Consider the following 12,922-nt stretch of genomic DNA (forward strand, 5'->3'; position numbering starts at 1 on the left):
CCACTGGTAGAATGAAATTTAGTATGACATACCGGTATGTCAGTCAAAAAGCCACAAGTTCCATAACAACCGGTATTGCAGTGAGAAAGGAACAGTGTTATTTTTCTAGAAAAAAAATGTGCCAGAACTCAACATGAGTTCTCTTAGAATGCCAATGGTGCCCACCTGAGAGGTGCCGAAACTGAGTTCCGGCAAGTTCTGGTTTTAAAAAAACACACCCAGAAAGGAACATTAGAAAATGGGACAGAAGTGCTTACATTATAATCAGGAAAACTAACAAAATATTCCCCATGTCTGAAAGCACCCTTACAATTCCCAGCACCACTTAAACTATAGTGCCCATAATTCTTTGAGGAGGAAAATGTGCTTTGAGTGTTCTCTCTCTCTCTCTCTCTCTCTGTGTGTGTGTGTCTCACACAGCAACTACTTGGTTCAGCATGCTCCTTCTTTTGTTCAGACATTGTTTCCAATTGGCTGCAGTAATTCTCATAAGCTTCATCCCTTAGCTTACAGAGAAATAAATTTGCCCAAACGTCCCCAACCATGACAGACAATTTAGCCCCAGTTTTCTTCCTTCCTGGTAATGGGCTTGCAAGAAGTGCAACAAGACTCTTCACTAAAATTGTTTTGTATGGATTTGTTTTTATAAATGATACTGGAAGCACTGTGACACAGGTGGCACTGCAAAAGTGCGAGACTGTTTCATTGACTAGATTATACTGTTCTATTTTGTTTTTATTGGCTTGTTCCTTCATAATCCATTGATCACCCATTGTGGGGGTTTTACATATTAGAAACCAATTTGCCCATAAGTCAAATTTATTTATTTTTTTAAAAAATTGTTGGATCTGAATTCAATTACTGGATCCTGGAAGAAATGCTAAATTTCCATCAAGCTATCATTACCAATTATACCTTCTCTAGTTGTAGTTAAGGCAGCTGGGCTGTTTCATATATTTACGGGATAAAGTGTCTAGGTGACAGTTGCTTCCTGTGCATAACCAGGTAACATGATGCAGGTATACACACAAGCATTTTTTTTCCATTACATTTTTCTATTCATTATATTTATATTCTGCATCATACAAACTTGAATCATAGCCATGTGAACAGTACATGAATAGTCATAGGTTCCAAGTCTTCCAATTTTGTTCTCTCTCATGCCCTGCCCCAGACACGCAAACACCCCACTCACCACTTGCAAATGAAATGTAGAGATCCCAGTTGCATCTTGAAATGGAAATTGAACCCATTAATGCTTCCTCCTCCCCTGCCACTTTCTGTCCTCAAGATATGCTCAATATCACTGCATATCCTTTGATCTATGAATTGCTAATCATTCCGGCGGGGGGGGGGGGGCAGAATAGAATTTAAAAGATCTAATAACAAAATCTAGACCTCAACAGGACATGCAATTTTAAAGAGTAGGCAGTTTGGAGATGGATGAGCTGAATATAAGCCCATAGCGATGACACCATCAGCATTGTTAGCATTGCACAAAGTGTTCGTCTGTTAGCTTTTCCGCACTGTAGTATCTACAGCCAAGGAATGGCATAACAATAGTGACAGTCCCAGAAAGGTCACTGTAATAAGCCAAGTACAGGATATCAAAGAAGCGGCAAGCTGCCAGCACGTAATTTCAAGTCTCATATGAATTCAGCTCCGGTCCTCTTTGCAGTGGCTACTTTTAAAAGCTCTCAGTAAAAATAGTCGTACAACTGAAACACTATCTATGTGTTTCCCTAGTCCATATTATTTCCAGAGCAGTTCTTCAGGATCTCAGGCAGTGAAGCCTCTCCTTGCTCTGGTAAAGGGGAATCTTTTAATGGGAAATGCAAGGAGTTCAAGCGGAATCTTTTGCCTACAAAGCCAGGTGTTCCTTAGCCTTAGCTATGTGAGCCTGTAGAAATATCTCCCTTCCTCAAAACATGTGCACAACCACTGCTGAGCTATGGCTCAAGCAGTTTCACTAATTTCTCTGAGCTGATAGATTCCCTCTACACATTAAGCCTTTAATCGCAACAACAGGGATGGGGAAACTGTGGCCTGCCAGGGATTGAATGACAACTCCCATCAGCCTTAGCCAGCGTAGCTAATGCCAGTTCTACATTGCAACTTTGTTTTCTGCACTATAACACTTTTAAAACAAAAAACCTTGGGGAAACAGCTCTCTCACTGTTCAAACCACAAATTCACAGCATATCCGTCACACAATTAATATAGGTATTTGTAAGGCAAATAAAGCAGATATTTGCCTTTTTGTCCCTTCACGGGGAACTCCTAAGTCAATGGAGTTCAGTGCAGGGGTGCTTAATCACAAGGGATTCTTCTGCTTTGCAGATGTGAATTGCTAAGATGTGACCACAAAGAGCTGTGGTCAAACATTCTAGGAGGAAGATGGAGAATTTGTTCCTTCATCCTCTGGACAGCACAAAGACATCCCATTGGGGAAACCACTAAAATTACCTAGGATGTAGGGAAAGCTAACACAAGCAGTTGGCCTTCTTCAAACATATTTACACTAATCTAGAAATTGTGTAAAAAAGCTTCAGAAAGATACATCGTTGAACAAATCCACCAAGAAACAAATAAGCCTGGTCACTGCTAAAGATCACTGTACAAAATCTGGCTATTTCCATGTTGTCACACAGGCACCAATCTCAGTTCCCATGATAATGCAAAAACTACTATAAATTAAAGCAGTGTTTCCCAACCTTTTTTGGGCAAAGGCACACTTGTTTCATGAAAAAAATCTCGAGGCACACCACCATGCCAGATGGGGAAAGGTCACTTTTTACTTATGTAAAAAAAAATAAAAAAATAGTAACAGCATAGAAGGTAATGGTTAGGCTAGCATCCCTCTTCCAAATATGCTAGGTTTTTATTTGCAGGGACTGTTCTACATGGGAAAGCATTCAGCACTGTCATTCTCCCATCTGCCATCTGAATTGGTACTATTCTGGGTCAACTTACTCTGCTGCATGTGTAGATGAAAATGGCACCAAGTGTGGGGGAGGGGGCAGAACAGGTTTCAGATACAGGATATTAAGCATACACGTACTTCAGATTGAACTGGTTGCTTGCTTTGCAAGTTTTCATTTCCCAAATGACTGCCTTGGCAAGCGCAATACCTACCAGGCTCAACGCCGGTCTCGCGCTGCCGCTTCCCGCGCTCTCAAGGACCCGGGAGGAGGAAGGCGTGAAGGGAATCCCGAAGGCGCGAAAACCTTGCACATGCGCAGGCCTTCCGCCTGCGACAGCCCAGTAGGCCGGCCGAAGCGAGCGGCGATGGGATGTGGGAGGGAGCTCGCTCGCCGCCCCGCATGTGCCTATGTGGGGCACGTTACAGTCCCGTGAGGTCAGCGCCACGCAGGCAGCCAGGCAGGCAGACGGCGAGAGCCCCGCGCTGGGCGGCCTCTCCTCGCCGCCGCTGCCCCGCCTCTCACCGCCCGACTCGCCCGCCTCCCTCCCACGGCACACCAGGCAACGTCTCGCGGCACACTAGTGTGCCACGGAACACCGGTTGGGAAACACTGAATTAAAGCATCAAGTCATTATCATTAGCAGAGGCCTCCTATTGATCCTCACATATTTTCACCTCATCCTTTAGCTGTCTTCATATATATGTAGGTAGGTAATATAATTGCTTGCCCACTTAATTACTTTCGCTAACAATTAATCTCTAGAACCAAAACATACAAAGGAGACAAGAGAGATTAATTAGATACCAAACAGTTGTGCATCAAATTTTAAGAACTTACTTAGTCCCTACTGACTTATAAGACAAAGTTGCTAACAAAAGAAATTCATTGCTTAGTTTTATTCCTTCCCCTATTCCTAATGCAACATGACAATAGTGTAGCAATAGGAGCATCTAAACTGGGTCCACCCTGGACTGAAATGCAAGGTCATCTCCAGACTGTAAGTATTTTGCAGGAGGAATCCAACATATACCAGAAATTTATGTTTGCACAGTTAAAGTGCATTAAAACTGTCATGCTAGCATAACAAATCCACTGTTGTTGTTTTATTAAAAAAGATTTTTTTTTTTTTTAGTTTAGGAAAGTGGCAAGGAAATGTACTGGAAAACTGTGGTGCACGATTAATGGAACGACATATAAAAACCCTACAAGCAAACAGAATAAATGCTCATTGTTATATAACCTCCCCACAAACAAACCAGATGGATCAATAAAGACCAGGCATAATCTTAACCTCCACATGAGCTTTCTGCAAGCAAATCAGGTTGAATTCTCAATGAACAGGTCATCTGGAGGAGTTCCTCCTTGGGCAAAGGTCATAGTATTAAATTGTGTATAGCTTTAAACATAGAATATAGTTAGATTGGTGGAGGAAAGCCAAATACCAGAATGCTCTAAGGCTTAGCAAGAGCACCAGGCTAGGCAGAGGTGTACCACTATCACACCTCCTTGGCTCTGTGTCTGTCACCTAACACAATAAAGCACATCCACCCATTTAATGCAACTGCTGTGGCAGAAAAAATTGGAGAGTGTGTTTGTGCTGGCAACCTGGCTCTCAAGACAACTGGGATTCTCTCATCATATCCTTGAAACTGTAGGAATAATGCTTGATTTCAGGGTACAAGAAACTGTCCTACACAGAGTAAGTCCATTTCTTCATTTAAGTTAACAGCAGTTCCTCAAGGAGAAGTTCTCAGCATCCCTATCTGAGATGTTTTAACTAGAGATGGCATCGATTCGAAATTATGTGTACAAAGCATGTGGTCTTCTACTGAGCTATATAGAGCTTCCTTTCCCATGCCAGCAAGCAAAGGAATTTCTTCTTGACCAAAACATGCTGGGATCTTGCCTGAACAAACCAACTGTCTAAGCAACAAGTTACCAGACTAATTGGTTGCACCCAACTATGCAAATGGTAAGCACCACAAGGCAATGTGTAAGATAGTTCAGGGGGTTCGGCGGGAGCCATGTGGATGTGTTATTTATTTATGGATGAAAGACAGAAGAGAGACTCATGCAATTCATATGAATTCCATGCATATGTAAAATTAAGTAACAAGGAATAAAAAAAGGTGTGTCAGCCAATATAAGATCAGTCCCAATCCTTTAATTAAGGGCAGAACTCGGTGCAAATTCAATACCTAAATCAGTCTAGAATTTATGTTCTACTGTTCAAACCTCCTCAGTGTATACAACCTGGGTTATTACCACTATGCATACCTAATGTGGCTTTTGGTAAGCAGTGACTGTGATAGATTTCATACTGTAGTATTTTTACTACTATCATAGCTGAGGTTTTATGCCAGCTTTCGATTCTCATCTTGACAGTGCATTTTGCAGCATACATTCATATTGTGACTTTATTTCTAGGTGATCTATTGCATGTAGCACAGAGTAAATTTTATAAAAGCAACTAGAGGTCAATCAGCACCAATCAACTTTAAGGAAATCAGAAAGCTAATACAACATAAAAGCTAGGATAAACAGGGTGTGGGTGGGTGGGTGGGTGTGCGCGCGCGCGCGCACACACACACACACACACACTATCTTTCTGCACTGCAAGTCTGTATTTACCTCAACAATTAGCCCTGTTGGTATGTAGATTTACTTTGAATAAAGTAAATCTCCCTTGCCAGTACCTTGTGAGATAAACTTAGTATTCTTTTAAGCTTGACAAGTTAAGCCTTGCACTTCATAGATGTACTTTGAATATTGATTATTTATTTAACTTGTTCATCACTTGTTACACAAAAACAGCATCCAACACATAATAAAAACACATGACATTCATAGAAAATCCACAAAACAACCCCCAATAACAATATTGATATGCTTGGTGGCAACATTTTTCATAAATCTACTTTCAGCATAGATAGATAAAACTTTATTTGCATTAGCCAATGGCCATAGCAACAATAAAACATATCAACATATGTTCTCCAGTACTTCAAAATCATTCCTACGCAAACTGATGGTTAGCATATTCATAGATTTACCAAAGTTGAGAAGAATGGATTGAACAAAGGAAAGAGAAAGATAACTTGAGGGCTTGATGTTGTGATGTCAATCTTCAATCCAAGCTTCCTATTATTTCTCAAATTTGTGTTCTGCCCTTCCTCCCAAAGGAGCCCAGGACAGAAAACAAATCATCAAGTTTCCTACTTTGTCCATAAAAAAATATGCTGTTCAGATAATCCTATAGCAAATGAGCTCACCACCTTGAAAGCCACAATCTTGGGGTTTGTTCTTTCATCAGTGGATATCTAAATTAAGGTCCGGTGGAGAGATTCTCTCCCCAAATAAAACCAAGACTCCCAATGGCAACTGTAACAAATCTATTCCTTAGAAAACAAAAGTGATATTGGGCTGGGTTCTTTCCAAAACATTAAAGCAAAGAGCACGAGAGAAATAAAAGAGCTTTGATTTCCCTTTCCACAACCATGGCTGTTATTTGCACAATAATCCAGAAATAAAACACGAAATAATGGGGCAGGGAGAGAATCAAGCAAGGCCATCTTCAATTCCAGGCAAGTGTGACGGCCATCACCTTGAACCCCCTTTAAAACTAGCAGGGATTCTGTGCTGCTAACAGCTGGCTAGCAGCCTATTTCCTGGCATGTTTACAGAAAGGTGGAGCTTTCCCCATCACTTCCATCACCTGCTCCATTCAGACAGTGGCTAAAGTCAGACGAGTCCCGCACAGAATAAAAGAAAACAAACACAATACCAGCTGAGCCATCTTTTATACGTTCTCTTTGCCTTCCAAAATGGAAAAGTTTAAGGATTCCCTCCTCCAAATCTGTATTAGGAGGGAAAAGAAACAAGTTTCCACCCACTTACATAACTAGGGTTTTTTTAAAAAAAAAATTCACTTGCTTCTGCTTTTGCTGCTTGAAATGAGACACGTGGGCTTAATATTGTGCTCTTACTGACATTAAGCCATGTATCTGTGTCAGTTACTCCAACCACTATTGATTTGTAACTAACATCTGAAGTTAAATTAGCTGCAAAGGCAAGTTGTGCTTAATCGGTATCTGGGAAACAAACCACCCTTCTCATTTACTTACTGAAAAGCCATCTTTCCGCTCCTTCTGAAAACTGGCAAGGTGATCCAAAGGTTGGCCTTTGCTTCCCATTTATCCCTCCTAATAAGACCCAGAGAAAGCTGTCAGACCTTTATCTTCCTGCTCTTTTCTCCCTATGGATCAGCTCATTCTGTTGATAGCAACAAAACCTTCAGTGTTCCAGAAGGCTTCCTCAGAAGATGCGTTCTTTAGCCTAGGTCTCTGGGTTGAACCACTCTAGCTGCACGTGGGGGACTCACTTAATCGAAGACTCCCCCATACAAAAGCCATCCTGTCATATTTGAAACTAACATGCCAGATTTCTCTGGGCAAGGAAGCTTTTTTCTTCTTCTTCTTCAAATGGAGGAGCATTCGGTTGTGTCAATCAACCTGCAGTCTGGTGAATCCAAGTGGTGCAATCCAGATGTACAGGTTTACCACTTCTGTGAAAACCAGGCCTTTGGTAGAAGTAGGGGCAGGACCATTACTCTACAGCAGCGTTTCCCAAACCTGGGTCTCCAGCTGTTTTGGACTACAATTCCCATCATCCCTGACCACTGGGTTCCTGCTAGCTAGGGATGATGGGAGTTGTAGTCCAAAAACAGCTGGCCACCCTACAGTAAACTGGGCACAAATGTACCTCAAATACATATCTTAACAGCCGTTTGGGGAGTTAGGGAATTTTTAAATGTCTGATGCTGTATTGTTTTTAATATTCAGTTGGAAGCCGCCCAGAGTGGCTGGGGAAACCCAGCCAGATGGGCGGGGTATAAATAAATTATTATTATTATTATTATTATTATTATTATTATTATTATTAGGCACCATCATTAATGATGGTTGCGCCCATTTTCTTTATGACTTCACTGATGATGCAAGCTAGAATTATCCAGTGGAATTAATGTTCTCTTGCATTGCTTGAGATCAACTGCTGTGAGCAAATTAGATCAACATTATGAAATAACAGTCTACAGTGGTACCTCGGGTTAAGTACTTAATTCGTTCCAGAGGTCCGTACTTAACCTGAAACTGTTCTTAACCTGAAGCACCACTTTAGCTAATGGTGCCTCCTGCTGTCACTGCGCCGCCGGAGCACGATTTCTGTTCTCATCCTGAAGCAAAGTTCTTAACCTGAAGCACTATTTCTGGGTTAGCAGAGTCTGTAACCTGAAGCATATGTAACCTGAAGCATAGGTAATCCGAGGTACCACTGTATTGTGTTTCTTTTTGGAGATACAAGCAAATGTCTTTGCACATGTGCCTAGTAGTTCTATGAACTACCTTGTAACCATGGACTTCAGAGCTACACTTTTAAAAAGGGAACTTGACATTAACCGAAACAAGATAAATTTAGTACAGTGTGCACTGCAAATTATAGCCTACATCAGAACATAACAAAAGACAAGCGCCACTGGATCAGAAAAAGGTCAGTCTAGTCCAGCATTCTGTTCACAGCAGACTACCAGATGCTTGTGGGAAGGTCACAAGCAGGACATAAGAACCACAGTACTCCTTAGTTATGATCCCCAGCAACGGGTATTCAAATACATACTGCCTCAGATACTGTAGGTAGTAAAACCAGTATTAGGAGATGAGGCATGCAGCATCTGGTATTTAAAAATGAAATGGAAATTTATTAAAGGACTGTTTGCAACCTGTGCATTGCCATTCTATGCAGTGGGAAGAAAATTCCATTGAAATCAGTTGGACTTAAATTCAAGTAGACATCCCTCAGTTCTTTTTAAGACTGCTCAAGATCACTTATTTTGTGGGTAGAGAATGGCTCAATTATTAAGGATCGTGGTGGCAGTGAGAAGCCTATAGCTTTATCTCAAAACAGTAAAATATTTATGCGACGTTTAAGGTAATAAATCATATTTAGGCACTAAAACCAAAAATTGAATTTGGAAGCTATATGTTTTTGACAGCCTAAGCGAAAATGTATGTACAAAGAGGGTAGCTAAGTCTTCACATCTTCCACTTTTATTCCCTCATTTAATTAAGTAATTAATTTTATAGATTGTTGATTATGAGTTTCACCAAACTGAGAATCCAGCCTTTGCTTTCCAGGCAGAATCAAAACTAACTATAAGTTAACTAGAAGAATGTTGCTGTGAATGTGGTAACTGAGGCCTGTGGGAACTGGAGTCTAACAAAGTCCAGATGGCACCAAATTGCAATATATGTGTCACATAACATTATGTTTTAAAGTGTGCCCTCGGTCTGTGTGAATAAGACAAACTCACAGGATGCTATCCAGCTAACCAGTTTACTAAAGCAAGGACTTTTAGCTGCACAATGAAGCCTTGCCACCCTTTTGCAGCATCCCCCATAAATCTGCTCCAGAAGGTTGGCAGAACCTCCAGAACATATTTTGGGATCGTGCAGGGAGAGGGTGGGGGAAATTCCATTATGCAGCTTAGCAGAATTGTGCTTTAGCAGAATTGTTTGTCTTAATAGCATCCATGGTTGGAAAAATGTATTATATAAGTACAGTCAGAGAGACAGAAGTGACTGCAACTCAAACCCAAACCTAGCTTTGTTGCCATGTTGTGTGTGGTTTGCGTGTCTTAATCGGCTTTTCCAAATTGGCATATTTAAGCAAATTTAGCATTCAAGGCTCTAGTTGCCTTGCTCCATGATCTTGGTGGCATTGGTCCATAAGAATTAACTGTGCTGCTATCCACAAAGCTGAATCCTGTGCTATTTCTAGGTTACCATAATATGTTAGGAGCTGGCTTTTATATAAACAGAAGATAGGAGAAAGAGTTCCCACACTGTTTGGATGAGGGAGTGAATCAGCAAAATAGGTCTGTGCGTAGCATCAGCAATAATATCCACATCCATTCCAAAGCACTTTAGAGTCCAAGTTATGTGGCCATTGGTAGGAAGCTATCAGCCATATTTTTGTATGTGCTCCAAAAGATAAAGCTTTTCAATATGAAAAGCATGTTTTATTTACATGGCAACATTAAAGAGGACTGCCTTTAACCATTTATTTTTAATAGCCATGTTATTATGAGACAGAAAGCTTTTTATTTTAAAGGATAGGCTTTTATTACATGCTAAATTTGAGCAATGGTTCACTGAACATGAGATCCAAATGAATTCTACTGTTTTTATCTAGAGAAGTTGGGAACTGTGTGCCAAATTCAAAATCTGGTCAAAGAAACCTCTACAGACTTGCTTGGAAAAGCATGCAAAGTTCCTGGCATTTTCCCATCAGGCAGGCGATGAAAAGCAAAGCCAAGGGCTGCCAATATTTATCTCTCAACATTAAGAAGTTGTGGTTTTTATCTGGGGAGGAGAGCAGCTGCAGAGGGAAAGTAAGAGAGACTTCAGAGCAGAGCAATCATTTGTAAAGTTGGGGCACATTTTTTTCTAATTCCACACCAAATTCTACACAGCTGATTATCAAGATTTCTACAAGGTTACGCAGCTGTTAGAGATACTGTGTTCACTTTTATTCTTTGAAAGTGTGACCTCGAGATACAAGTTACGGCCCTTGCACCACAGATTAGCTAAACTGCGTCAGACCAGCAAAAATGGAAAGCTGGGCAGAAGCAAAGCAGGCTTTCAATCTGAGATCAAGAGTGTGAAAGATCCCATATTAATTTATCTATTAGTCTTTTACAGGCCCCTCTGGCAATTTTCCTGCCTATCAATTCAGGTTAACACATGGATCATATTAGAATTCTGGGAGTCCTTTCAATTTAAATAAAATTTCTAGTCCTCACGTCTCAAAACAACTTGGAAGTGTAATTGAAAAAATTTAATAGCTAAAATTCCATATTCATTTGATGTTCATATCTCTTGGTTTCCCAGCCCATTTCATGCTTTGAGGAGGCTGATTCTTGACCTTAAACACCTAAAATTAATGCCAAGAGCTTTGGTAATTGCACTTGAGTGCAATTCTTTCCTGGGCCTGGTGTGGTTCAACATCTTCATAAGTGACTTAGATGGAGGAATTGAGAGGACGTTCATCAAATTTGCAGATGCCATGAAACTGGGTGTGGTAGCAGGATTCAAATGACCTTAACAGATTGGAGAACTGGACCAAACTGAATGAATTTCAACAGGGACAAATGTAAGGTTCTGCACTTAGGCAGCAATAATCAGGTGAACAGATATAGGATGGGGGACACCTGGCTTGACAGCAGTACATATGAAATAATCCTGGAGTCTTACTAGATCACAAGCTTAATGTGAGTCAACAGATTGATGCAGTAGCTGATACAATCCTAGGCTACATCAACAGAAGCATAGTATCTAGACCAAAGGAAATAATAGTACCACTCTATTCTGCCTTGGCCAGACCTCCACCGTGTGACAAAAAAGTTGATTTTGCTGGACAGGTTGGCTTAACACGTGTTTCTTTTCTTTCTTTTTTTCCCTGCCAGCAAATGGTTAACGAACAGCAGCCTCTGACTGGCCGTGGTTCCAGGAAGGAGAGTTTAAAAGGAGAGGATTTGAAGAGAGACAGGTAGTTGAGGAGGGATTGGAAAAGAGGTTGGGAGATAGGTAGGGAGACAGGTTGGGCTATAAAGAGTGAATGGGAGAAAGAGTTGGCTCTGGAAAAAACAACTTCCACTCTGAGCGTATTGTGAAGCGTATTGTGTCCTGTAGGAGGAAGAGACTGGAATTTTACTGGGAGGCAGAGGTTGAGCCAGGAGAAGTAGGAGTCTCAAGCCTACTTGGGACTCAAATCTAGTCTGGAGGGGAAATATTCTTCTAAGGAAAAGAAGAAACTCCCAGACCCAGGGAAGGGAGGGGGTGTGAAGAATCTTTGGTCTAAAGTACCTCAGGAGTAGGATTGTTAAAGGGGGTGGATAACTGAAAGAAAGTATACCAGAAAAAGGAACCAAACCAATAATGCAAAAACAACTGAGGACAAATTTAAAGTGAAATCGCACTGTATTCCTGAAGTAACCTATGTTGAATCCATCTGTGTTCTACACTATCTTGCCTTAAATAAATATTTATTGTTTATTTAAAGAAAACCTGTCTGAGACTACAACTTACTAAATATCACCTCATAAAGGTCCCCCGCAGGATAATCTGGGTTAGAATTTTAAGAGGAAAGGAAAAGAAACCTTCGGGTAAAGGGTTGTTCAGTGAGGTGGGGAGCAATTTATCTAAGTGAGAGCGGGCCCAACGGCATGAGAGGAAAAAGTGCCATTGTGCCCATCGCACACTGCAATTATTGTGTCCAGTTCTGGGCACCACAATTATGCAAGAATATTGACCAGCTCGAACATGTACAGCAGAAGATAACCAAAGTGATAACAGTTCTGGAAACCAAGCATTATGAGGACTGGTTGAAAGAGTGGGGTGTGTTTAGCCTGGAAAAGAGAAGACTGGGAGGTGAAGAGCTGTCACATGGAAGATGAAGGAAACTTGTTTTCTGCTGCTCCAGAGGGTAGAACCCAAACCAATTGCAAGAAAAGAGATTCCAACTAAGCACTGTGAAGAACTTTCTGATAGTAAGTTGCTTGACAGTGGAATGGACAGCCTCAAAAAGGGGTCGACTCTTTCATTTTAAACAGAGGTTGAATGGCCATCTGTCAGGGATTATTTAGCTGTGGGTCTTGCATTGCAAGATTAAATGCCCATTGGGATCCCTTCAACTCTACAATCTTATGATTCTATAGCAGTATTAGGCAACCTGAAATCTAGTAGCACCATGTGCACCAGCTCAGACCCATGAAATGCTGTTTCTGAGATTCTGAAACTCCATTTTAAATATTATTTTTCAACCCCACTGGCTTTATGTGGGGGTTTTTTAAAAAAATAAAATCTGGCATGGAATAAGCAGAGAAAGCTTATGTGCTTTGACACAAAAACCTCCACAGGATAATATCAAAAAGGTTGTGAATT

General features: G+C 40.9%; 2 protein-coding genes across 3 annotated transcripts in view; one reads left to right on the top strand and one right to left on the bottom strand.

Annotated features, from left to right (window-relative positions):
- Nucleotides 1-7,168, bottom strand: part of LOC309532292 (uncharacterized protein) — a 99,876-nt gene extending 92,708 nt beyond the window's left edge. The window contains exon 1 of one of the 2 annotated variants that reach the window (XR_014219692.1): nucleotides 7,049-7,168. Coding sequence is in view for 1 of the 2 variants with exons in the window: in XM_082222528.1 (XP_082078654.1) it covers nucleotides 7,049-7,117 (69 nt within the window). In the remaining variant the exon portion in view is untranslated. The remainder of the gene's footprint in view (nucleotides 1-7,048) is intronic. The other variant, XM_082222528.1, reaches the window with a different exon arrangement.
- Nucleotides 1-12,922, top strand: part of RASGEF1A (RasGEF domain family member 1A) — a 240,019-nt gene that overhangs the window by 54,961 nt on the left and 172,136 nt on the right. The window lies entirely within an intron of this gene.

Source organism: Podarcis vaucheri (genome assembly GCF_965113315.1).
Source record: "Podarcis vaucheri genome assembly, chromosome: 5".
NCBI lineage: Eukaryota > Metazoa > Chordata > Lepidosauria > Squamata > Lacertidae > Podarcis > Podarcis vaucheri.